The sequence below is a fragment of the Natator depressus genome, chromosome 27 (genome assembly GCF_965152275.1).
Source record: "Natator depressus isolate rNatDep1 chromosome 27, rNatDep2.hap1, whole genome shotgun sequence".
Classification (NCBI taxonomy): Eukaryota; Metazoa; Chordata; order Testudines; family Cheloniidae; genus Natator; species Natator depressus.
Genome location: NC_134260.1, coordinates 11,164,195 through 11,191,067, shown reverse-complemented (window position 1 = coordinate 11,191,067; position 26,873 = coordinate 11,164,195). Strand labels below are relative to the sequence as shown.

The 26,873-nt window shown below is 51.4% G+C and overlaps 1 protein-coding gene across 4 annotated transcripts in view; it reads left to right on the top strand.

Moving 5' to 3' along the window:
- The first annotated feature begins 12,306 nt into the window (after positions 1-12,306).
- TBKBP1 (TBK1 binding protein 1) overlaps positions 12,307-26,873 on the top strand; it is a 60,575-nt gene continuing 46,008 nt past the window's right edge. Inside the window, exons 1-2 of one of the 4 annotated variants that reach the window (XM_074940926.1) lie at positions 12,307-12,407; positions 26,122-26,398. In XM_074940926.1, the coding sequence (XP_074797027.1) occupies positions 26,177-26,398 (222 nt within the window). In that variant the 5' untranslated portion in view covers positions 12,307-12,407; positions 26,122-26,176. Of the gene's footprint in view, positions 12,408-13,271; positions 13,354-14,585; positions 14,725-14,937; positions 14,996-26,121; positions 26,399-26,873 lie in introns of those variants that run through there. The other 3 variants (XM_074940923.1, XM_074940924.1, XM_074940922.1) reach the window with 3 other exon arrangements.

The window sequence follows — 26,873 nt, the reverse complement described above, 5'->3', positions numbered from 1 at the left end:
TGTGACTGGGGAAGGGATACAGAGGGCCGGAAATATTGCTGTGCTGGAAGTGGCTTAAGAAGCTTTTGGTCTCAAGTAGCAGTTCAGTTCATATTGTGCTGTAGCATTTCTGTATGTTTCTTACGCTTTTCTTTTCCTGGTCAAATGTCTTGCCAAAGGCAGCTAATGGCACTGCCCTTGCCGTTGAATGGAGGGGGAAAAGTTAATGTAATCTTTCAAAGTGCCCACTTAATGCAGTCCTAGTCCTAATGCGGTCCAGTTCAGAACCAAGCAACTTTAATTGTCTCAATTCTGTCAAATTGTCAGCCAGACCTAATGAGGTTGGTGCTTATTTGGCTTCTGAGAGTACGTTTTTTTATATATCTTTAATCTGTATTGACACTTACATACTGTTACTGTGTCACCTAATGAATTGGCAGTTGTGACCTGTTGACGATGACTGATCGGAAAGGGTCCCTCTTACTAACAAATTGGTACCACTGATTTTATTTACCTTCTAAATAAAAGCTGCTTTATTTTGGTTTTCATTATTTTTGCTGCTTCATTTTATATAGCTACCGCATCTCTTGCCAGAAACCCTCCTCCTCTACTTTGCTCAGTGAGACTGTGTGGGTGTACTCTCTGATTGCATGAATGACACTCTCTCGTCTAGTTTCCTGTTTGGGGGAGCTGGAGGTGACTGTCTCATCCGCCCATATGTGCTATTCTGACATGCATCATCACTGAGCAGGAATAGCAGCACTGTACAAAACTCTTCATGGAAGAAGTCTGGCCTCTTCGATCAGGGTTGGCTGTCTGTTTTGGTTCTTTGATCTCCAGCGCTGCCTCCGTTCTGTATGTGCATTTGCTGTGTAGCCTCGTAAGTGATGGTTAGTTATTTGCCTCCTTCCTCCCCCCTGCCCCTCCCCCCGGGCCTAATAATGCATAACTTGAGCAGTGGGGGTAGAACTACAAAGCACCGGTGAGAGGCTTATCAACCTGTTTGTAAAGGAGGACTGAGCTTGCTGGGATCCCACTTACTGCCAATTAGAACCTGGGCTTATGAGTGTAACACCCACGGCTCACTTTGACAAAACTAGTCTCTGCACATACATATGATCTTGTGTTTAGATAGCGGGATGAACGAGGTGGCTTTGGCAGTCCCTGAGAACCTCATTTCCCCCTTTGGGATGTGGCCGTTTCTGACAGCATGGCAAGCCTATGACATCTTAGGCAAGTATTGGTGTCTAGCTTCAGCAAAGGCGGCAGTGCAGGGAGGTAGAATGCAATTAGTCAACAGGGTCTTGCCATTACCCTCTGATTACCCTCTTAGGTGAAGTCCCCAGGCATCCACTGCGTGGGCAGGGCTTTAGTTTTATGTCTCATCTCTTGAACCAGTGCTTCCCAAGATTGTGGCCTTACGATGTGTGGAATAGCTCCCTGTTTCCAGCTGCTCTGCAGCATTAAAAGAAGTGAAAATCCGTCTTTTCCATGGAGGCATTTGCAGCTGGGCTGTTGGGTGATATGTGAATGGGAGGGAAGGTGTCAATACGGAGAAACTTGAACGGTGTCTTAGCCAAGCCTAGTTAGGGACTTCCTAATGTGCTCACCTATATCCTACCTCCCTTCCCCCCCCCACCTCAGGAGAGATGGTAGGCTTTGTCGGGGTGGGGGAGGAGGAAGATGGTACATAGAGTCCATGCAGTTCCTACAATCTGTATTGTGAAGTCTCACCTAGCTGATCAGAGAAATTATAGTACCTTCCTGCTCATACAAGTGAGGTTGCTAGAGCCAGCTTTTACCACCGGTGCTGCTGATGTTAAGCTAGCACGAATCTGAACCAGGATGAGTACCATTCTGAAAGGCGCATTTGTGCTGATTAGGTAAGGCCTCCAGGGAGGTGATTCACGGCGTATGTCTCATTCTCCCTGGATCACGGTGCAGCCGGTTCCCCGTTGCCACGACACTCTCCCTACCCCTTGTACTTGCTGCATCTTCAGCTCCTGACAGAGGTAGCAACAGCAGGAATACTGTGGGTTCAGCCCCCAGGCTCTGTTCTGCCAGTGTTACTTCTCAAGAGCCATCCTGCAGTTCAGCAGGTTAAAATTGTGTGCCAAATGGCCGCCTTCAGCCTCAGGGCCCTGTGTAGCTGATGGGTTCAATGGCATTAAAATCACCTCTCCAACTGCACGCTGCCCCGTTAGGACACAGCCTCGTCTATGATGGTGTTTACAGTAGCCTCCGCTTAGGACCCTTCCTGCTTCCTTCATCTAACTGCTGAGTTCTGACTGCCTTACTGAGAACACTGCATCTGAATGTAAAACAGCAGAGGGGCATTGCGGTGCTGTACAAGAGTGAGGGCTGAAGACCGTCGGCAGCACCTGCCACCCCGTGATCTGAAAGCACTGTCCATTCACTAAGCTTCGCAACCTCCTTGTGCCTGATGTGAAATGAACACCACTACATAAGAACGGCTACACGGGGTCAGACCAATGGTCCGTCTAGTCCAGTATCCTGTCTTGCGACAGTGGCCAATGCCAGGTGCTTCAGAGGAAATGAACAAAACAGGTAATCAAGTGATTCTCTGTCACCCTTTCCCAACTTCTGGCAAACCAGAGGCTAGGGTCCCCATCCCTGCCCGCTACTGTACCCTATTGAAATGCAGGGGCAAACCAGTGAGATGGAATGGAGTTTCCCTCACTGGAGTTCAACCAGGCCCCTAGTGTTAACACATTTCTCTTTCCAAAGGTTCCTGGAGCCTTAAATTACTATCTGGTCAGGACCTCTTGTTTCAACACCTAACAGCCTGGTGTTCTCTTGTAGTCGGGTGGGGAAGGAAGGGGGGGGTTGGTTCTGTAACAACGTGCCAGCGTAAAACAAGGCACGAGATAGGCCCGTGTAAACTTCAGATGTTTTTCACTATCTAGGCTTATGAACCTGATAGGCAGATTCTACCCATGCGTAGAGCTAGGAATATTTGCCCACTGATTTGCATATCCATACCGGCCCATGTCCTCCTACCCTGGAGAGCAATCCCACAGAATTCCCTGTGGCTTCTTGCAAAGGCAAGTGAGATTTAAGCTCATCTCCATTGATATTGCTAGCTCACAGACAGTGGTCCACTTACCCAAATAAGGGGTTGAAAATACCAGAAAAGAGGTCTCTAGATTCCAAAGGTGGGCTCTGAAAAAGAGGCCTGTATTATGCCACAACCTCATTAAATCATTTGATTTTCCCCCTAACCAGTTACACTAATGCCATCCTGCAGCTACAGTTGTTAAAGCCACAGATACTTTACGTTGCTTCTGGTGACATCCTGATGCCACAAAACTTATTTAAGAGAGTCACACCAAGCTTGCCGGCCCAAAGTAGCTCCCAAAATCCAGAGCATCTTTTGGTGTTGGTGACTTTGTCGAGACCAAAACTGTGAACGTCGTGGTAATGTCGCAGAACCTGCAGTGCCTATAAACTGGCTGCTGAATGGAACAAGGGTGAATCCTCTTTGAGCATCAAATAAAAATTGTCCGTACTTAAGAGGGGTTATAAATAACGTAGCTGAGCATGGGATTTGATTGCACTTTAAGAACCAATTACTTGTACTTGCGCCATTAGTTTCCTCCTGAATGTGGGAGTGAAAAAGAAAAATAGGGTCGGGTCCTCAGCAGATGTACCTTGCTGAAGTTAATTCCTAGATCCCCAGGCCAAAAGGAACCATTGTGATCATCTAGTCTCAGCCCTTGTATAACACAGGCCAGAGAACTTCCCGCAAAATAATTCCCAGAACAGATCCTTTATAAAAACGTCTAATCTTGATTTAAAAATTGCTGGTGATGGAGAATGCACTGTGGCCCTTGGTAAATTGTTCCAGTGGTTAATTATTTTCACTGTTACAAATGTATGTCTTCTTTCCAATCGGAATTTATCTAGCTTCAACTTCCAGCCATTGGATTGTATTAGACCTTTCTCTGCTAGACAGCAGAGTCTGTTAGTAAATATTTGTTCCCTATGTGGGTTCTTATAGACTGTTGTCAAGTCACCCCCTTAATCTTCTCTTTTAAACTACATAGATTGAGCTTATCACTATAAGGTAAGTTTTCTGGCTCTTCTCTGAATCCTCTCCCAATTTATCCACATCCTTCTTGAAATGTAGACACCAGAACTGGACACAGTATTCCAGCAGCAGTTGCACCAATGCTAAATGCAGAAGTGAAATAACCTCTCTAATGGACTCGAGAGTCCCCTATTTATGCATCCAAGGATCTCATTACCCCTTTTGGCCACAACGTCGCACTGGGAGCTCACGTTCAGCTGATTATCTGCCCCCAAATCTTCATCCTGTAAGTACAGCCTCCATTCTTTGTTCCCAGATATATACATTTACATTTACCCGTATTAAAACACTTATTGTTTGCTTGTTACCCAGTTTACCAAGCGATCCAGATCACTCTGTATTAGCGACCTGTCCTCTTCATTATTGACCATTTCCCCCAATTTTTGTCATCTGCAAACTCTATCAGTGATGATTTCATGTTTTCTTCTAGGTCATCGATCAAAATGTTAAATAGTGTAGGGCCAAGAACAGATCCCTGTGGGACACGCTTGCTCAGTGATAACTCCCCATTTACAATTACGTTTGGAGACCTATCAGTTAGTCAGTTTTTAATCAATTAAATATGTGCCGGGTTAATTTTATATCATTCTAGTTTTTCTAATCAAAATGCCTTTCAGTACCAAGTTGAATGCCTTACGGAAGTCTAAGTATATTATATCAGCCTGGTTACTTTTATCGAGCAAACTTGTGATCTCTTTTAAAGAACAAACCAACAGTTTCTATTTTCCATAAACCCGTGTTGATTGATATTAATTATATTGCTATCCTTTAATTTTTATTAATTGAGTCCTTTATTACCTGCTCCATTGTCTTGCTTGAGACGGATGTTAGACCAACAGGCTTATAATTACCCGGATCATCCTATTTACCCTTTTTAAATATTGGCATAACGTTAGCTATCCAGTTTTCTGCAACTTATGTAGTGTTCCAAGGCTGGAGCTATGCTGAATTACACCAGCTGAGAATCTGGATTTAGGGGCTTGACTCCCCTTGAATTTCAGTGGAGTTTGGCTCCTGACATTCCCTGTCATGCTTTTGAAAACCCCAGCCTTTAGTTTCTAATTTCAAATGAATGACGTTAGCCGCAGCACACAAATGTGGCTGCAAATGAGGTTGATTCTTTAAAGCATCGCGATCTTAACAAAGAGGAGGTAGAACACAAGTCTGGTCTACAACAGCTATGTGAAATTGACATCAGAATTTACCAGCCCAGGCATAAAATCTTCCCACACATCCTTACTGCAGCAGTGGTACCAGGCAATGCTTGAAGGAGGTTCTTGAATATCAACATTTAAAAGCCAAGCCTATAGGGGGAGAGTGAAGAAAACTAATGCTATTTTATTATGCCTTCATGTTTTGCTCTTGTTGGTTTTGTTTTTTTTAAGTTTCCCTGGTAAAAGGACAATTAGGTTATTTTTGCAAGATGGAACGGAAGAGTCCAATTCTGCAAACCTTCTGGCATGTGAGTAACCTAGGTGAGTAGTTCTACTGATGTGAAAGGGCTGCACAGCTCCCCAGCTCCTGCTGGCTATTATTAAAGCAATATATTCAATAATACCGAAGGAGAAAACAGACCTGTTTGCTGAATGGAATTCATGAAAGAGATGGCAGAAAAATTGATCTTCGGGCTCAGATGGCATTCCTGGTATGTCTGGAACCTCCTGTGAAGCCTGAGAGTTTGCAGGATGGAATGAATGTAAGACTTTCTTGGGTAGCAGCATTGTCTAGTGGGTAAGACACTAGGCTGGCAGCCAAGCGATCTAGATTCTATTCCTGCCCCTCACCTGCTGTGTGATTTTGGGCAAGTCACTTACCCTCTCAGTGCTGCTGTTTCCTCTCCCATCCTTGGGCTTGTCTGCTTAGATTGTACATTCTTTGTGGCTGGGACTGTCTTTCTGATTATTTGTTTGTACAGATTCTAGCACAACCCTGAGCTTCCTTGGGAACTCCAGGCACTATAGTAATTCAGATCAGAAGTAAGGATTCAGCCTCTCAAGTGCATGGTCGTTAAGCAGTGTCCGATGACAAGCTGCTGGTTTGTCGTTTGCCTTCAGACTACTGGGCTGCGACTGAAACAAAAGCCCGCCTTTTGGGCCAGCCTACGTTGGGAAATTAGTGAAAACCCGCGCATTGTGTAGTTACCCTTGTGCAAATCCTATGCAGACACGCTGCAGCAAAGCAAAGTGGCACCTGCAACCAGCTGCAGCTTAATCTGGTGCCCTACTCAAGGGAACCAGTTTGCACCCACGCAGCTTGCCTACATTACATTTGGGCCGTGCAAATTTCCTTACCATAGACCAAGCCTGACGGGTAGGGCTGTAGATTCCCCCAGCACCAGCTGCGCAGCGGTCACGCTTGGGCTGCTGAGCTTTCATGGCTCTCCCCAGAGCCACTGGAAAATCGTAACCACTTCGGGCCAGCGCTGCTGTGTTAATGGTAAATGAACACACAATTTAAATAAAGGTGGTGGTGTTACAGTGGTTGGTCCATTGTGCTTGGTGCTGTACGTCTACAGTCTGAAACGGTCCCTGCCCTGAAGAACTACAGTCTAAATAGACAAGGCAAAGGGGTGGGAGAGGAAATGGAGGCCCAGCAAGAGGAAGTGGCTAAATGTGGTGTTTTTTTCACGTAGTCTATGGAGCCTCCAAAAAATACTGTTTTGTTTTTTTGTGTTTAAACTTAAAACTCTTCCTCTGGGCTTGTGAAAGACCCAGGTCATGGTGAAAACGTGCCACAGCTACTACCAGACTGTAATCTCTTGGGGATAAATCTTTTATTCCTGGCACTCTGTCCATAAGCGTTGCCACCACCCTGTTGTGAGCACTGTAGCGAGAATAAGCGCGCCCTGTTATGGGAACTGCCTGACATGGCCTGTGCAAGGCGGGTTGCTTCTGTTTTGAAATGCTATTTCATAGCCTTGAAAAATGATTCTACACCCTGCACCAACTCATGGCTTGCAGTAGGTCCAAACTCACCCACTTCCCGGGGCTCGATTTCATTCCAAAAAGGACCTTAAGTTGAGTTAGGAAGCTTGGTCTTGAGCTTAAGCCACTGGCTTCGGACTCAGGAGATCTTGGTTAAATTCCTGGCTCTGCCACAGGTTTCCTGTGTGCTTTTAGTCAAGTCACTCAACCTCTCTCTGGGCCTTAGTTCCCCATGTGCAAAATGGACCATTCCCCCCACCCCCCCTTTGACTGATTTACTCCCTGGCTTTATAGACCATGGAGGACCTAGGCAGCTCTCACAGCTTCCCCTACCTCTTTCTGTCAAGGGCATATTTTCCCCTCTGTTCGTAATTCACATTAAGAGCTCTTACATCTTGCTCAGTGCATAAGAATGGCCACGCTGGGTCACATCAAAGGTCCATCTAGCCCAGTACCCTGTCTTCTGACAGTGGCCAATGCCCAGTGCTTCAGCGGGAATGAACAGAACAGGGAATCGTCAAGTGATCCATCCCCAATCACCCATTCCCGGCTTTCGGCAAACAGAATACTATCACTTCATCTTCTCCTTGGTCAGACACTGTAAAGATGCCCTTCCAAGAGATTCTTAGCCGGTTTGTCTCCCAACATCCTAGCTATGGCCCGTGCCCACTGAAGTCATTGGGATTTCTCTACATTTACTGGCCTTGGTTTTCTGCAGATGTCCTGCAGTTCCTTATTGTCCCCCGCTCTCGCCTTAGATTATAATGTCATCAAGATAGAGCGTGTCTCTCCCCTAGGAGGTTGTGCAGCACCTAGGTCTGTTTAAGTAACTTAGTTACCAAGTTAACATAAATATGAGAGAGAGAGAGAGAGAGAGAGAGAGAGAGAGAAAGAAACACAAACATGAGAGATGCTTGAAAATCCATGCAGAGCAGGTGAGGCGGAGAGATGTAGGGGAGACTGTGATAGGAGGTCTTGCACAAACAGTGGAGAAACTAAGAGGTGAAGGGGAGGTCAGATCTAAGCAGGCAGAAGGAGGAGAGTCAGAATATTGTCCATGGAGGGATTTAAGAACAAAGATGGCAGTTTTGAACTGGATTCTGCAATCGCTGGGGGAGCCAGAGTTGCTGTTTGAGAGGGAGATAAGTGGTTGTGTTCTTACATCGACAGAGAGAAGGGGTGAAATCCTGACTCCGTAGAAGTCTATGGGTGTTTTGCCATTGACCTCAGTGGAGCCAGGATTTCACCCAAGCTGATGGGTTTTTTTAACACGGGTCCATGATATTAATGCTCTAAGGGCTCGTGCATGTGGAAATTGATCGGCACAGTTATTGCAGAGTAGCTACCCACTCTGTTACTTACAAAGCGAAGTAATTATTCTAGATAAAATCTCTTTGATTCCGGAAGACGGGCCACAGGGGGACATTTTACCTCCAGCCCTTTGTGGATTTATACAAGAAGCCAGCGTATTAGAACAATCAGAGGGAGTAAAACTACAAGGGAAGATACCCTGGCTCCTTCCTCGGGTGGGCGATTGCCCTGTCACACTGGCACAGCTCCTTCGACACCAGAGATGATGTTCCTGCTTTTCCCTGCTGGGCTATCGGGGTTGGGGTTCTCTGGGGGTTGGTTGTAGAAATGTGAGACAATTCCTTTGCGTGGAATATCGGGGCCAGATCAGGCTAACCCCTTATTCACGTGAGTAATCTCCCCCAAGGGTGTCCCTTTGCAAGAGCAGGATCTGGGTGCATGCGTAATGCAAAGTGAGCAGTAAGGCTTGGATACCTACAACGCCAATGACTGGGGATGCTAGACAGTACCTGTAATACAAATAATATGCCAGATCCAACTTTGCGGCAGAAACCTGAGGACAAAGGCCTAGAATGTGAAGCGCCGAACTCCCATTGATTTCAGACGTGGAATCCAAGTGGATGACAGTAGGGTAAATAAGAGGGTTTTTTTTGTTACTGCCCAACCTGGACTGGATTAGAGCTGGCAAGAGACTGGTGAAAGCCCCCATTGCCAATCTGTTTGTTATCCAGAACCACGTGAGCATCTTTTCCTCAAAAGCATTGTTGCCTTTGCAGATCTTGATTGTAGCTGGGATTTTCAAGGCGCCTGAGGGAGTTAGGGACCCCACTCTTATTGACAGTCAATGGAAATGGTGGAATGATGTTTCAATTATAGTAATGTGAAAGGAACTTCTTTGGCCAGTCTGCTGCCTCCCCTCAATTCAACCATTTCAATAAAGAAAGCACTAAGAGGCCAGATTCTTAAAGATAGTTTAGGGTCCTTTGATTTCAGTGAGACTTGGGTACCCAATACCTTTAAGAATCTGGCTCTAAGTCTCATTAGCATTAAGCTTCACCAATGAGGAGAGAATGCCTGATGAGAAATGAAACCAGGAGGTAGGGTGCACCTTCAAAATTGATCAAAGGAAATACTTTTCCACAAAGCATGTGATTTGATTGCAGAACTTCCTGCCTCATGCTATTGTTGGGCCCAAGAATTTAGCCAAATGAAAAGAGGGGTTGGATGTAGTGGGAATAAAGGACCTAACTCGTTTTCAAATGGAGCTTGATAAGTTTATGAATGGGAGTATTAGGAGTTGTCTGTGTTAGTAGGGGACTCCACGACCCAGGGGGGTGTCTCCTGGTGGTGTGTTCCTGTGGATAACAAGGATGGCCCGAGCTGTTATAGTTAATAGTAAAACGGGCTCTGTGAGGGACAGTCAACCTTCTGTTTCAGGGTTTTAGCCAATCTCTATTAGGGTATGTCTACACTGCACACACAAGCTCGGGGTCTGACTCAGGTTTGAGCCCAATCCCCACTTCCATCCACACACGAGTTAGCAACACTCAGGACCCTGCAAGGGGGTGGGTCAGAGCCCGCTGTGACTCAGGCCCGACACCTGTCAAAACTGGCCTTCTAATATCTCTCTCTGTGCGTTTCTACTGAGCCCATCAGCCTAGTCTACAGCATGGAATCTTCTCAGTGGAACGTTATAAGATTTTAACCCACTTACAAAAGTAAGGTTAAGTTTCATATTTCAGTCCGAGAGCTTCCAAATGGGCTATCCCTTAATGCTCGTTCTGGGGCTGGACTCAGGTTTCCAAGTGTCTCGCTCTTTTCCCCTCCTGTGCTAATTCTTGCAAGGACGTCAGTTCCCAGCTGACTCCAGATGCTGAATTCAGATGCCGTGACACCTGCCCCCCTTCCCAACATGCACAGACAGAGGCCGTGCTGAGTTTTTATTTTGCATCGAAATTAACTTCAGACTTGATAGAAGGCCTCAATTTGTACTTCAAAGTATTCTGCGGCAATCTGCGAGCGTGAACAAATCCTGAAATTCTGCCTCTTGGTTTTTTGTTTTTTTTCCATAGCCCTATTTGCGGTAGAGGAGCAAGGTTGGGTTTTCTTGTTAAGTCCCAAATGCCAAGGCATATTTACAAGCCTGGCTTGTGCATTTTAATTCTGCTTTAGTGAAACTCTGCTTCCCTAGAATCAGGGCTATCGATCTATCTATGGAATATCACCCAATATCTGTCTGTCATCACCATCGGTATTCAATATCTATCTACCTCTGCAGTGCACAATCACTGTAATAATTGAGCCCACTTGACAGGTTGCTTAAGAGTTAAGCACAAACGAAAATGGAAATGAATGCATTTTGCTGCTAAAGTTTATTAACATGAACACACACTCATATCTACCCTAACCTGAACAAACACACACACACACACCCTACTAACCTTTACTCACCTGAGTAATTGTTCCTCTTGTCTGCTTTCAGAGGTAAGGACTGGGCAAGCAAAGATTTGCAGACTCAGGCCCTCAGAGCGTAAGCTTGCTGGGGCAGTTACTTTGTCGCATTGTCAGTGTTCAGCGGCTAATAAATGAAAAACTGTCAGGCTAGTTTCATCTTTGCTGTTGGGCGATGAGACGTGAAAACCCAGTTCACGGTATGCAGGGGCAGGGCAAATTATGCTGCTTGCAATGGTGAAGTAGGGGACACTCTTTGAAAAAATATATAATTGACTGGAGTGAGTTACTATGACAATGTCAAAGCGCTTTCCCAAGAGCTAGACGTTATGAAGTCTATTGACCAGCAGAAATACTTTAGCGTCTTTCATCCCCATAGCACTTTGTGCAGTATACACAGGGATCACATCCCCCACGCCTGAAAAGCAGCCACCTCTGGGGCAGAACGTGGAAGCTGTGTAACTGCTTCCAGCAATGTTACGCAACTGCTTAGAGCAGGAAATGAAGAGGAGCATAACCAAGTGAAACTGCAGAAGGGGTGGATGCGAATGGAATTACCCAAGGAGGGGTTTGGCCCGAACACCAGGGGATGGCAGTATTGCCTAGTGGATAGGGCATTAGATGGGGACTCAGGAGACCTGGATTCCTTTCCCAGCTCTGTCAGTGGCTTGCTGCGTGACCATGGGTAAGTCATGTCTCCCCTTGTGCCTCAGTTTTCCCATCTGTAAAATAGGGTAATAATACTGATCTGCTTTGGAAAGGGCTTTGAGATCTAGGGATAAAAATAAGAGCTAGGTATTCCTATTATTAGTGAAAAGTGCCATAGTAGGATTTCTTTTATTGCACCACACAAGACCCACCACCCCTCTTAACACTGGGCTGGGACATTGGTTAAACTCTTACCTAGGGGGAAGACTGTCACCTATTGAATGACCAGCACTGCTTCTTAGGGGCCCACCCAAGTAATGACATAGCACAGCCTGTGGGAGCTGGAAGGGTCAGAGCACACAGCGATCTGCTACTGAGACAAGATCTCTTTCAGATATCAGTGAATTTCCCCTTTGTGGGCATGCAGAGACAACTCATTCAACAAGTGAAAAATATGACTGAGAGAAAAGTCACTGAGTAGCTGACTTTAATATCCATATTCCTGTTGGCTACACTAGCACACAATCAGACACTAAAGGACTACCCAGGATCTCCTGAGTACGTGACCCAGCTGTGCCACTGAGGGTGAAGTCAGGTCACTCTGACTCAGTTTCCCTATCTGTAAAAGGGAGATAAGAGCCCACAGAGATGAAATATGGTGAAGATTCATGTGTTATTTGCAGCATTCATCTCAGGTATTTACATAGAAACACAGTTTGGTTTTCCAATCAACCACACATGTTTACTTCTTTTTCCATTCTCCCTACTCCAGGAAGAAAGGCTTTCCGGTGAAGACAGTGACCTCTGAGATGTAGGTTCAATTCCTGCCTCGGTCACAAACATCCTGTGTGATCGTGGTCAAGATTTCGAAAAGTCTTTTGATTTTGGAAGGGCAACTGGAGCCTCCTTAAAGCAGCCTGGTTTTCAAAGCACTGAGCATCTGCTCTCTGGACACCCAGGTTTGGGGCACCCCAAATCCCCAGGTCAGTTTCAAATCTCTCTGGGTTTCAGTGCCCCATCTGCACAATGGGGTTCATGAGGCTTCCTTTCTCCCACTCTTTGGTCTGTTTTGTCCATTTTAGACTGTAAGGCCCAGATCTTGAAAGGTTCTTCGGCTCCGACTTTCCATGGAAGGACAAAACCAATGAGGAGTCCGGTGACAGACTAACAGATTTATTTGCCACCGGACTCCTTGTTGTTTTTGTGGATACAGACTAACACAGCTACCCCTCTGATCATTGGAGGACAATATCTCTTACTGGCTGTGTGTGCGTCCCCACAACTGGACACCTCAACTGGGGCCTCTGGGTGTGACCTCAGAAAACCAACAACCATCAACTCTACAGACCTCTTGACACCGACAACGATGTGTTTGTTAAAAGGATACATTCAGGCCCTGCATCAACCCCCGTTAACATACACGGCTATATGGAAACCCGCAGTGACAGCTTCACCAGAGAAAGGCTAACAGTTATTAATAAAGCCCCTGGGCAGCTAACTGAAAAAATAATGTAATTCCATAATGGAAGCCTCAAAATAGAGAGATATTTAAAGAATAATATGTTCTCACTGGGGAAAAAAAATCCCACGCCCCATTGCATGTATTTAATGGGGTTTGGGTTTTTTGGTTTTTTTTTTCTCTCCCACTGTTCTATTTAAAATGTCTCAATTTTATTTTGATCTTTCATACATAATATGGAAGTAATCTACTCCTACGGCTTTCTTGAGAAGACTTGAGAAGGAATAAATCAGTTTGCAGGAGCTCTCCAACAAAACAAAACACTTCCCATCGTGTCAATCAGGGCTGCGTGACTAGTGAACTGGGGAGCGTGCTGGGGGTTGTAGATGCTAGCATGAAATACATCCTTTGGAGGAAGTACCACCCACAGTCCCCCTCATGGAGACCCCTTGCCCGCGATGGGCACACAGGTAAAGTGATCATGCCATCCTAAGCTCCAGTGAGGTTGGCTGGAGGGGGGTGTTGAGAGTCGATTGTTGCATCAATGCTTAGACTCAGTGGCCATAAACTCTGCACCAGGCATGCCCAGGAGTTACAGACTCCCGCTGGAAGGCTGGCATAGCAGTTACAGTGTGGCTCTGGGTGTAGGTTGGTGGGATGTGGGGGGGATTCAGTTCTCCATCTCTGCTTCGCTCCATGCACAGAGTGTGTGTTTTATCAAGGGGGGGAGAGACTGGCAGACTCAGTTTTTCCCCTTGGGTATGCAGAATCCCATTTCAAGCAAACACCCCCTAAACCAAAAAAATGTCAGTCAAACCTTAGGCCTGGAAATGATCAGTGTGGAAAACCTCTCCAGTGGGCACTTCAAATGCCCCTGAATTACTTAGACACTTTTCACAATCCCACCTGTTAGGCATCTAGGACATCAGCACAAACCTAAGGGCAGAGGCCAAGCTCCAAAGGGAATGGACTAAATTTGATTCATGTGTAAAATTTCCAGCACTGGCAGGGGGAGGAAACGACACCAAGGTCTTGAAACTGCTGATCACCTTAAACGAATCAATTATAACCACAGGCAGAGGTAGCGTTTACACAGGACTTCCCCTCGCCAAGCGACTTGCAAACATCCCCTCCTGAGGGCTCCCTGCAGCTTTGTGAAGGAGGAGAAATTTCACAGACAGGGGGAAGCTCACAGGCCTAGGGTTTTCAAAAGTGACTCTGGTCTTGGGGCTGGCCTGAGCCTTCTTAAAGAGGCCTGGTTTTCAGCAGGGACAGGCGAGGGCTCCAGGCCTCTGAAGATTGGGCGCCGGAAGGGAGGGTCTCAGATCTGGGCCCCCAAAAACGAAGCAGAAAGACCAGGAGGACTTGTGGCAAATTCCAGACTCACAAATTTGTTTGAGCCTAAGCTTTTGGGTGGGGGGGAGGGAAACTGTGGCTAACTCAGTGGGCTCTGGCCGGCCGAGCTCAGTCGCCTCTTGACAGTTAGACGGGGGGGGAGGCAGACACCAGACAAATAACCAAGGAGGAGATTGAACCTGCCGCTCCTCTCTGGGAAGTTGTGGGATGAGCAGCAGAGGCGGCGGCCAGCTGGGGGGAGAGGAGAGGCGTGGGGAGGTTTATTTCCCCAGCTCCTCCTCTTCCCTTAAAAACACATCGCGGCATTTAAAGGGGGGGGGGTAAAAATTGAGGGGGGGGGATACGGGGACAGGATCCGACCCTCTTGGAAAGGACCAGGGCGGCTCTGGCCCTCTCGCCCTGTGCCTGGTTTGTTTATTTGCTCGCCGGGCAGGAGCCGGCATGGCCCAGGCGAGCCCCGGCCAGGCGGGGAGCCGGGCGAAGGGGTGAGCCCGCGGGCGAGCGGTGCCGGGCTGGGTGGGGATGCGCCGGGCAGGGATCCAGCCGGCCCGGCCCGGCCCGGCCCGGCTCGGCTCGGCCCGGCGGGGGGCCACGTGGTGCGGCCGGCGGGGGCTAGTGCGAGCGGAAGAAAGGGGCGGCAGGAAAAGGGAAGCGGCGGAGCCATTCCCGGTGGGGGGCGAAGGAGCCGCCCCACCCCCACCCCGGCGCTGCTCGGGGGGATCCGGCCGCGCCGAGCATGGAGCCCGCCGGGCTGCGGTGAGTCGGCTCCGCCGCGCTGGGCGCCTGCGGCCGGGGGTCGGGCCCCCGCCCCCGCGCTGGGGGGTCCCACGGGGGGCGGGGCGGGGCTGTCTCCTCCGGGCGGGTCCGAGCAACGCGGGCTGTAGCGGCCCCCGCGCCCCCCAGCCCGGCCCCCGCCCCATTGCACCCCTGGTCCCTCGCTCGCTGCCTAGACCCCCGCATCCCGACCCCCGACCCCCGCCCCATTGCACCTTCGCTACCTCCCCGCCCGCACCCCCCAGCCCGCCCCCCGGCCCCATTGCACCCCAGTTCCCTCTCCCCCGCCCCATTGCACCCCGGGTCCCTCGCTCGCTGCCTGGACCACCCGCATCCCGACCCCCCCCCGCCCCATTGCACCCCAGTTCCTTCTCCCCCGCCCCATTGCACCCCGGGTCCCTCGCTCGCTGCCTGGACCCCCCCGCATCCCGACCCCCGACCCCCGCCCCCGGCCCCATTGCACCTTCGCTACCTCCCCGCCCGCACCCCCCAGCCCGCCCCCCGGCCCCATTGCACCCCAGTTCCTTCTCCCCCGCCCCATTGCACCCCGGGTCCCTCGCTCGCTGCCTGGACCACCCGCATCCCGACCCCCCCCCGCCCCATTGCACCCCAGGTCCTTCTCCCCCGCCCCATTGCACCCCGGGTCCCTCGCTCGCTGCCTGGACCACCCGCATCCCGACCCCCCCCCGCCCCATTGCACCCCAGTTCCTTCTCCCCCGCCCCATTGCACCCCGGGTCCCTCGCTCGCTGCCTGGACCACCCGCATCCCGACCCCCCCGCCCCATTGCACCCCAGTTCCTTCTCCCCTGCCCCATTGCACCCCGGGTCCCTCGCTCGCTGCCTAGACCCCCGCATCCCGACCCCCCCCCCCGGCCCCATTGCACCTTCGCTACCTCCCCGCCCGCACCCCCCAGACTGCCCCCCGGCCCCATTGCACCCCAGTTCCTTCTCCCCCGCCCCATTGCACCCCGGGTCCCTCGCTCGCTGCCTGGACCCCCCGCATCCCGACCTCCCCCGCCCCATTGCACCCCTGTTCCTTCTCCCCTGCCCCATTGCACCCCGGGTCCCTCGCTCGCTGCCTGGACCCCCCATCCTGACCCTCCCGGCCCCATTGCACCCCCGCTCCCTCCCTGCCCTGACCCCCATCCTGACCCTCCCTCGGCCCCATTGCACCCCTGGTCCCTCCCCTCCCTTGCCCCTGCATCTGGACCCCCCCCATCCCAACCCTCCCCGAGGCCCCACTGCACCCCTAGTTCCTCCCTGCCCGGACCCCCCATCCTGATCCTCCCCTGGCCCCATTGCACCCCTGCTCCCTTCCTGCCCTGATGCCCACCCCCAGCCCCCTATATCCGTGAGTCCTCCACACCCCAACCTCCCCGAGTCCCCAGACTCCATTGCGTACGGACCCCCCCCACACGTCAATGCTTGGTCCCATTGCATCTGTGATGCCCCATTTCATACTGATCCCTGCATTTGTGACCCCCTCCCCACTAGCCACTTGATCCCATTGCATGTTTGATCCCTGCCCTCACCCCCCAGCTTCTGCATCTCAGACCCCCCCATCTCCCTGGACCCCATTGTATACTGATCCCCCCCCCAAACCCTGGCCCCCTGTATCTATGACCCCACAAGGGCACCCTAATTTCCCCAGACCACATTGTATACCAACCCTTCCACCCCCACCCCCTGGTCCCAATGTATCTGTGACCTGCCTGGTTCCCTGCATCTGTACCACCCGCCCAATCCTAATCCCCTCGTTCTATTGCATCTCTGGTCCCTACCCTGACCCCCAGCTCCCTGCATCTGTGACCGCCCCCTCCCGCCCCACATTCTGATCTCGGGCTAACTGCTTCATAGCATCCTAACACCCTGCATCCATGACACCCCCCCATCCTATCCATTGTATCCATGACTCCCCCATCCAAACACCCTGCATCCATGACACCCCGCCGCAACCAATTGTATCTGTGATCCTCCAACCTCTGTGTGCTGACCCCTGCCTACATGACCCCCACGCCCCTAACTCCCTGATCCCATTGTGTCTGTCCCCCCATTGCTTACTGACACCCTGAATCTGTGACCCCTCTAACTGTGATCTTCCCCCATCCTGATCCCAGGGCACCTCTGGGCCCTCCATATTCTGACCTCCTGCATCCTAAGACCTGTGACCCCATTGCATCTGTGACCCTCGCAGCCTAACTCCCGGGACCCTGTTGTGTCTGTGAGACACTCCAACCCTGATCCCCACCCCCCATCCCCATTGCATCATTGTCCCCCCATCCCATTGCAATCCCCGCCTCTGTGACTGCCCCCCACCCACCCTGCGTTCTGACCACTCTGCATATGTGACTTGTAAAGCTAATACAGCTTCACATGCAGCCCCCCCCACACCCTGTCCCATTCACGTGACCCTTCCCCCCAAGTAGGGCAAGCATGCCCCTCCCCCATCCTGCTCCCATTGTGTGTGTTCACCCCACTCTCTACACACTAGAGGGATCAGCTGGACAGACCCTTCCCCTCCCACCCCCATCAGCTCTACTTCGGGCTCAGGGACCAGACATCTGGAAGCAAATGCAACATCTGGCTGCTTGGGATGACTCTGTGTGGGGTGAGAGGGAGGGGCAGGGAGTCTGGGCTTGCAGGCTGATCTCTGTGAAGGCTCACAGCAGGGAGCTGGGGCTTTGCCAGCCAGGTAACGGTAGTTTATTGTTTGCAAGCATCTTCCTGGCTGGCTGGAGCGGAGGCAGGGATGTTCGGCTGGCTCCCAGGCCTGCTCTGGTGCCCTCCATTTGGGAAGTTGAGTGTTTGCGTTGTGGTTCGCAGAGCAGAGAGGAAGGGGTTAACGGTTTTGCCACTTGCTGTCACACAGGCTTGTTCTCACAACATTGCTGTTGCCTGCACAGTCAGACTCGCACTTTACACGGGATGCGGGTCACAGGCCCACGTGCACGCTCAGGACCACAGTGCTGCACGTTCACACTCAGTGTTATGCACCCTGATGCACGCTCCTTTCACACGCTCACAGCCTTACACGCCGGCACGCTCACTGCTACCCTGCTGCATGTCACAGCGCGCACACTCAGGCTCACGCACGCCCGTTCGTACGGCTAGTCACACACACCGTCGCACTCTTTGCACCCAGACACGCACACGCTCTCTCTCGCTCCTCTACACCAGCGGGCAAGCTTCCCTCCCACATCGTGCACACTGGCAGGATTTCACTCGCACGCTTGAGGCTCACGGCTGCACACCCATGCGCAGAGGTGCTGGAAGGAGAGAGGCTGCCGCAACCCTGGGCTGGAAGTGGTTCCCGTTGGATGCAGGGCGTACTGTTTGGTTCAATGGCTCTCAGCAACCCCACAGTGCAAAGTGTTCCAGCCCCCCCTTACCCATGCGCGCCATCTTTGCCGCCTTCCCCGATACCTGAAGCGATCTCTGTTGGGCAGCGAGTTACTGCTGCTTTGGTCACAAAGTGAAAGAGAAAGCAGGCAAGGGAAATGAAAAGTAATTAAGGGAGGAATCTTTCCCATCACCGCTGAGTAACCAAGAAGCTCAGGGGCAGGAAAGAGATTCAGATCTGCTGGGGGTGGGGAGGACACAGCCATAGCTGGTTTTTTGTAGGGGCTGGGGAAGGTACGCTATGAAAGGGGGTAACTCTCGAATCATCTTCCCCTGGTTTTTAAACTACCGGGCCTGGGAAGCTGTTGTTATCCGGGATGGTCCCATGGTGAAGTGGTGCCTGTCAAATGTCAATGTCGGTCTGAGTTTCAGTGAATTCTTTTCAGAGTAGCAGCTGTGTTAGTCCGTATTCACAAAAGAAAAGGAGGACTTGTGGCACCGTAGAGACTAACCAATTTATTTGAGCATAAGCTTTCGTGAGCTACAGCTCACTTCATCGGATGCATTCAGTGGAAAAACTGAATTCTTTGTTCACGTTGCCAGCTCTTAGTGGGAGAGAGCTGGGAGTAGGCAGTGAAGCAGGCACTGAGGAGGGTCCTTGGTCCCTCTAGCTCTTGTTGTCCCCCTGAGCGATCTGCAAACCAGAGCTGGGTTTGGTGCCGTTGAAATGCACCAGCCAGCCGTCACGCTGCACAGCCGGGGCCCAGTGTCTCCCCTTGGGACAGGAGGAACTCCCACTGATTCCTGTGGGATTGACTGGCTCCTGTGGGAGAGAACCGAAGACCATGGGGATGGCCAGGGTATGATAAACTATTGAGAATCAAGCCGCCCTTGGGGAACTTTGGCCAAAGAGTCTAGCACCTGCCTGGTGTATAGGATTGTGCGTTCGTGCTGGAAATTGATTCTACCGGTTACTTGCCTACCTGCTTTTGAGGCTCAGGTGCACCGTGATTCTGCAGCTGGGGAATGTTTGGCTTCTTGTTCGTTCATGTAAATAAAATGTTTCTAGGCCTTATGGTTGCAAAGTTCATCACCCAGACGTAACTGACGCAATCATGCTTGCCAGTGGCACCAGTTCAGGTATTTCTGGGGGGCGGGGATTCAAGTTCCTATCCCTCCCCCCACAGAGCCTGCAGACAGCCTGAAACCAAAACACAGGAGAGAGAACATATGCCTTGTTCATATCAGGGGACGGTTAACTCTGAAACCTAATGATGACACAATCAGCGTCAGCTATTAAACTATTGTTAACTAGTTAGTTGCCTATTGGTATACTTACTATTATGTTTATTGCTGTTTGCCACCACACCTTCCCAGGTGCCAAACACCTCACCTGTCCTCTCCCCAGCTACTAAAACCCACAGCTTCACCTATGCCAAGAACTCCTGCAAGGCAGTGATGCATTTAACTGCAAAGTTCTGCAGCAGATGGACGATTAAAAATGTAGAGGCCTTGTAAAATAAATGGCATGCAATAAGTGGGGAAGCTGTAGCAATTGCATGGTTTGCTTTCCTATTGGATTCAGTGAATGTCTCAATGTTTTGATTTGTCCGACACTGCTGCAGACTCTCCGGTCTGTTGTACAGGGCTGCTGGAGAAGGCAAGGGGTTGCCGGAGAGTGCACAAGCCCCGAGGACGCTCAGCGTACATGCGGTGAATTCTTGAGTATGTTTCGTTATCCCACATTGTACGGATGGGGAAACCGAGGCACGGAGAGGCAAAGGGGTCACGCAGTGAGTCCATGGCAGAGTGGGGACTAGGACCCAGCAGTCCTGCTCTAACCACTAAACCCAACTTCCTTTCCAGATCCAGGAATGGAACCCAGGAGTCCTGCTTCCCAGTCCATTTTGTTGTAACCACTCGAACCAACTCCCCGCTTCGAAGCAGGAATAGAACCCAGGAGTCCTGTTCGCTGGGCGGTGCTGCTTTTGCTTGTCTCAAGCAAATCTCATGTATAAGGGTTTCCTGATAACTTGGGTTAGGACTTCTGCATGCTGTAATGCCAGCCTCTCCTAGGTCTGCTGTGTCCAGTCCTGTGGGGTAAGCTCAGGCCTCTTAAGGAATAACCTGTGACATGGGAAACGAAACAAATGCGTCCCCTCAGGGTGGGCACAAACCAGAACAAATAACTGAGACGTGAAGGACTCCAGAATGGCGAGTGAACTGTTCCGAAGGGTGCCCAGTGTCTCGGAGCGATTTCTTGCAGACGGTTGATTCGTAGCCCTGTGCCGGCCAAGAGTCAGGCCAGCACGAGGCCCGGGTGGCAAGAGAGGAGATTTAGATCTGGAAATGTGGAAGGAGGGAGAGGGAAAATTCTGATATTGGAGGGAGTGTGGGATAGTGGTCAGAGGAGGGGACTGGGACTTGGGGCTCCTGGTTTCTCATGCTAGCTGAGGGAGCGAGGGAGGTCTAATCGAGCAGGGGATTGGGAGTCTGGGCTCTGGGGTCTATTTCTGGCTTTGACATGTTCCCTTTGTGGCTAACCGCCACGTTTTCAGGTGGCTGCTGATTTCTGGGCGCTTCCAATTTTTAGGGAGCCCAACTTGAGATGCCTTAAGGGGGTTTGGCTTTCAAAGGAGCCAAACCCCTACAGATCCCATTGACTAGAGCAACCATCACTCGGCACCCTCCAAAAGCCAGGCCCCTACAGTGCCTCAAGGATGGAGGTGCTGGGGATCTGTGGCCACGCTTGGACGAGCTAGACTTTAACCCTCCTGTGCCTCAGTTTCCCCATCTGGAAAACAGCTTGACAACCCCTCCATCCCCCAGTACCTCATGGCAGTGGTCTCAGGATTAATTACTCTTTCCAGGGCCCAGGATAAATGCCAGGGTTTATTACTAGCTCCTGTAATAGCCTGCTCCCCTAACAGGCTCTGTGTTGTGCTGGCTTTATGTCCTCTCTGTAAATACAGCATCTGAACAGACAAGTGTTACGGGAGAGCGTAAAGGTCATTTAGTGCCCGAGGTTGCCTTCTCTTTTAGCCTTCCTTGTCCCGCTGGATGTACTATCATGGCTTTTCCTGTAACCCCAGCGCCTGCTCTGCGACCGGCTAGTCCAACCCGGCTCGGCTTGTGCTGTCCTTTCCTGCAATGGCCTGGAGCTCCCAGCGATGCCCTTCGGCCCTCTGATGGGTGCTGGGCCAGTGCCAGCCGGGCGCGGGGGGGCTGCGGTGTGGGAGGCGGTGGTGAAGCAGGCATAATAGTTTAATAGCTGTGCAGCTTGAAATGGAACCCAGGGTTATGAAAAGCTCAATTAATGTCAATTGTGGATGGAGGGATTTTGAGTCAAAAGGGCTTGGAATCAATCTAACGGGCTTGTTTCAAACCTCATCTCTTTAATGTCATTCGGCCTGTTGCAAGGCGGTTGGCTCTGATTCTGTGCTGTTCGTACTACAGCAGTGCATAAGGGCCTCGACAGCAAGGGCTAGGTCTTACGGAGACAGTGTGGTGCAGTGGTTAGAACACAGAACTGGGACTCGATAGCCCTGGGTCCTGTTCCCACTTCTGCCGCTCACCTCGAGCAAACCACTTCCCCTCTCGTGCTGGCGGCATTAATGCTTTGTGTGACCGTATCTCCCACGTGCTCTGTTCAGATTGCTGGCAAGCCCCGTGTTCTCCTCTGGACATGTACAGCTCCTGGCACAATGGGGCTTGCTTGTGACCTCTCTCATTAAAAACACGGTGTGAGAGACAGTCCCTGCCCCAGAGAGCTCGCAATCTAAATAGGCAAAGGGGGAGGGATCAAAGAGGTTTAACGAAAAGACCTGAGTGTCTGAATTCACACGGCAGGTCAGCAGCAAAGCTGGGATTAGAACCCAGGTCCCCTGACTCTCAAGGTCTGTCTTCACCACGGAGTTAACTCCCCGCGCTTGGGCTGCGCTTGCGAAGGCCATGTCTGCACTCCAGCTAAGGTGACCAGATGGCACGTGTGAAAAATCGGGACAGGGGGGTGGAGGGTAATAGGTGCCTATATAAGAAAAAATATCGGGACTGTCCCTATAAAATCGGGACATCTGGTCGCCCTAACTCCAGGCTTGGGTCGACGCCGGTTACCTCGGCACCCAGCCACCGCTGTTAGTACATCGCTTGGGCGCGTGCGTCCGCTCGCCCGGGGCGTTTGCGTCGATGCAGAGTGCGGCGCACTGCGGGTAGCTACCCCGGCGTGCCACATGCCGCCGTCCCGGGCAGTGCCTTTTGGGCCATTTTCGTGATGCATTGTGGGGTAGAAATGAGTCGTGCAGGGATGACTAGAAGCAAGGAGTCAAGTTCCCGTCATGCAATTTTCTCCATCCCATAATGCCATCCGTATCCCATAGACTTCTGGGGCACATCCCACAGCTCTTCGTGCTGCAGGAGGGATTCTTTCCCAGGAACCTATGGGACAACTTGCCTGTCCTTTCTGGGCACATGGGGGAAAATTGGAGACCGGGCAGTATTCGGATGGTGCTAGCCCAGTGTTTCTCGAATGCGGCCACCATGGCTGCATGTGGTCACCAGGGGCTTTTCTTGCAGCCACAGCCTCCAGTGGCCCCTCCCCGCCCCCTCTGGAGCCAAAAATATCAGAGGAGCAGGCAGCCAGTGAGTTCCCCACCTCCCTGGGTGCCGTGAGGCTCTGGCTTCTGGCTTCAGCCCTGGAGTGGCAGGCAGCAGGCTCCCGTCCTGGACCCCAGCTGTGGATGCAGGTCCTCGGCTCACCCCCACACCCTGTATCATCCCTGGCCCCCACTGCCTCCCCGGCACCCCATCCGTCCCCACTGACCCGCTCTGCCTCCCTACCCGCCTCCCCATCCAGGGCTTAATTCTGGCTTAATGTGAAAAGTGATATTAACAAATATTACTTTTCGCAACAGCAGACTTACTAGCTCGTAAGTATTTATTTATTTTTTTTAAAACCACCAGAAAGCAAAAGAAACGCGACGACAACAACAAAAGACAAGAACGTGCAAAGCACCTTATTTGCGTTTCTATTCTGTTTAGGTCCGGTAAAGAATAGAAACAACTGTATGTTATTTTTATCATTGAGTCTGCAAAAAAACCCAACCTCTAATAATAAATAAATTTCAGTGGTTTGGACGGGTATACGTGCATATTTATCTGTTTTTCCTAAAGTTACTTAAGTATTTTAGGAAAAATGGTCAGAGTGGCCACCAGCAAGAGTTGATGGCCACACTCTGAGGTCACTGGAAAATGTGCGGAGAGAAGCCCTGCGCTAGCCGGCGTCCACACTGCAGAGAGTCTGGGGCAGCAGCTGAGGGGTCTCTCCCTTGGGGCTGGCCCAACTCCAGTTACAAGCACCGTGCATTTGAGTGAAGGGTTTGTGTGTGAGTGGGGCTTGAGTTGTAACTTCTGTGTTAACTTAGCAGTGAAGGCAAGTCCTCTGCCTTTCCCCTGAGTTTTGGGGGATTGCGGGGGTGGCATCTGGGGGTTTGTGGTTTTTTTTCCTACGTTGGTTCATAGTGTGTTTTTTGTGGTTGGTTGGTTGGTTTGTTCGTTTGCCCTCTGGGCTGGGGTTGACGTTGAGATGATGCTCTTTGTAGGCTTTATTTAATTGAATGAATGCATTTAAATACTAATTCCCTCAGCAAAGAGAGTGGCACTGTATCCGTCCTCTGGCACAAGCCACAGAAAGATCTTTGGGAAACAGCTGTTTGAAGGGCGCCTAAAAGCCCGTCAAGGGCAGGTTGGGTGCTGGGCGCTGAACATACGCATAGTACAAAGCCAGGTCTGCTCTGACAAGCTAAGCAGACAAAGGGTGGGAGGGGACGTGTGACTCCCCTGAGGTCACACTGTGGAGCTGGGGCTTTCCTGACTCCTAGCCCACCCTGCTCTAATAACCCTGCCTGTCAGGCTGCAGAGACATCTACTCAGAGTTATTCTCCCCCATTTTACAGAGGGGAAAACTGAGGCACGGAGGGGCTAAGTGACTTGCCCAAGGTCATGCAGAGAGTCTGTGTTAGAGCTGAGAATTGATCCCAGGTCTCCAGCATGCTAGGTCAGTGCCTTAACCCCTTGTGTCACTGTTAGTTAAGCATGGAAGAGAGACATTCCCACATGCCCTGGCCCTTTCCCTGGAGGGACCCGCAGGGCGGTGAGAGATAAGTCTTAATGGCCCGTTCCTTTCCTGAGGTTGCCAACAAGGGGGTCAGCTGGTGCCAGCTATGTCAGAGGCACCTGTCCGCTAAAGCTCTGGATTGCAGCCCCCGTCTCATTCACCTAGTTCCATAAACAGCTGGGCGGAACGTCAGGCCCTGCTGATCCGAGCCGGATTTGAACTGGTGACCTGATGAGAAGAGGGTGCCCCAGCATTCTCTGTGGGTTTAATGCAGGTCTGCGGCGCCTGGGCAGGCAAGCATTGGGGGTAGGGGGTGTCTGTGCCAGGAATCAGGAGGCGCGGGCTGTGCTCTTGGTGATGAGTGTGTCTTTCTATAGGGAGCGCTGTATTCCTGCCTCTTATTTGTAGGGAGGAAGGGAAGCCTTGTGGCTAAGGCGCCGGCCCGGGAGACATCGGGACAGGGATCTATTTTGGGTTCAGCCACAGACTTCCTCTGGGACCTTGAGAAAGTCACTTAACCCCACTCGGCCACAAATCGGAGAGGAGTCTTACGCTGCTGTAATGTACGCCTTCCTTTGGCCCACTCAGCGCGTAAAGAACACCAAGGCAGACTTCCTGAAGCTCGCCCCCGCTGGCTGACACGTCCCGGGTGCCTTCCCCCCCGTGCTGTGAGAGCCTCGTGCGACTCTGGGACAAAAATCTCTGTGTAGTGCAGTGGTGTCCAATAGAAATTCGATGCTAGCCACGCTTGGTGGCTTTTAATTTTTCTTATTAGCCACATTATTAAAAAGCCACCTGCATTAGCCACAATTCAATAGCCTATTAGCCACATGTGCTGGGTAGCGCTTTGAGATCTACAGAGGAGAAGGCCTATGTATTAATTCTGAGCAGATCTTAGTGGTGACTTAAATGGCTTTCATCCTCTCCGCTGGAAGGTGCTAAAGCCAGGGCAAAGTTTGCTCATCGGGTTCTGTCCTCATCCGCCCCCTTTGCACTGACTCACTGTGCAGTTGGCATCGCTGTGTCATGTCCCCAACTCCCATCTTTTCGTGTGTTTGGGGCGGGGGAGTAGTTAGATAGATCTGGTCCCTCTTCCAGGCTCGCTCCCCTTTTCAGCCGATCTGTTGGCAGAGGCGTCACAGTGCTGAGACCTTTTAATTCCACCATTACCTGGGTTTGTGATTTATCTGCCTCCCGCGCTCAGAAGCATGGAGGCCTAGCTGTCCCAGATTTCTCTTGTGTTCCAGGACAGGGAGCTTTTTTAAAAAATTTTTTATGGCAGTTCATTAATAAACACAAGCCCTTTTCCCTGCCAGTATGAGATGGGCACCCCTCACTGCCCATTTCCTGGTCTGCTTTAAAAGAAATCTCCGACACCATCCACCAGCAGCCACCGGTGTGTCTCCCCCAGAGCTAATGCTGTGGTTAAGTGGCTCGTCCAAGTGCTTTGTTCTTGTGGCTGGGCTGGGACTTGAGAGGTTTGGGGTGACTTCAGGCAAGTCTCTCTGCGCCTCAGTTCCCTCCCCCCCGTAAAATGGGGATAATGCTTCCTTGGTCAGCTTCTGGGGATTGCAAGCGCTCCTGGGCCGGAGCACTGATGATTAACCACTAGGCCCTGCTTCCTCTCTTCACCCTGGCCCCTGTTGTTCTTTTGCAGTCAGGAGTCGCTGTGCCCTGGCGATTCCCGCTGAAGGCCCGTCCCGAGCCGTGCGATGGACTCCATGTTCGAGGATGACATCAGCATCCTCACCCAGGAGGCCCTGTGCCAGGATGAGGTGTGGCTGGACAGCCCCAACACGGACCTCTCCAGCGAGATGTGCTCGGCCTCTCACTTTGCCCTCATCACGGCCTACGACGACATCAAAAACCGCCTGACCAGCCTGGAGAGGGAGAACTCCACCCTCAAGAGGAGGCTGAAGATGTATGAGATCAAGGTGAGGCGTGAGAGGGCGAGCGTTCTCCCCCCGCCAGATCCAGGGCAGACCCCACTGGGACAGGTGCCAGGAGTCCGGGGATAACTGTAAGAGCAGCTGTACCAGCGAGGCGCGGGGTGTGCGGCTCTGGGGTCAAGCACACAGTAATACACAGCTGGGTGTGCAGCTCTGGGTTTGTACGCCTGTGTACAGCTTCGTGGGCAGCATCTCTGGGGTATTAGATTTGATTGAGGGGGGTGTTTCTGGGCTCACGCGTGTTTCTGTGGGTTGTATGCGCAGTGTGCAGCTCCGGGCTTGTCCCCGTGATTGTACACCGCTGGGTGTGCAGTTTCCTGTGTCTCTAGCACAGCGATGCTTAACCAGAGCGCGTCTCTGTTGCGCTCGGCGCTGGACTGAGCTCTGGGAGTCCCTCCGAACTGAGCCGAGCGCTGTTCTCCGGGGCCGGCCTGCGACTTGCTCCATTGGATGCCAGCTG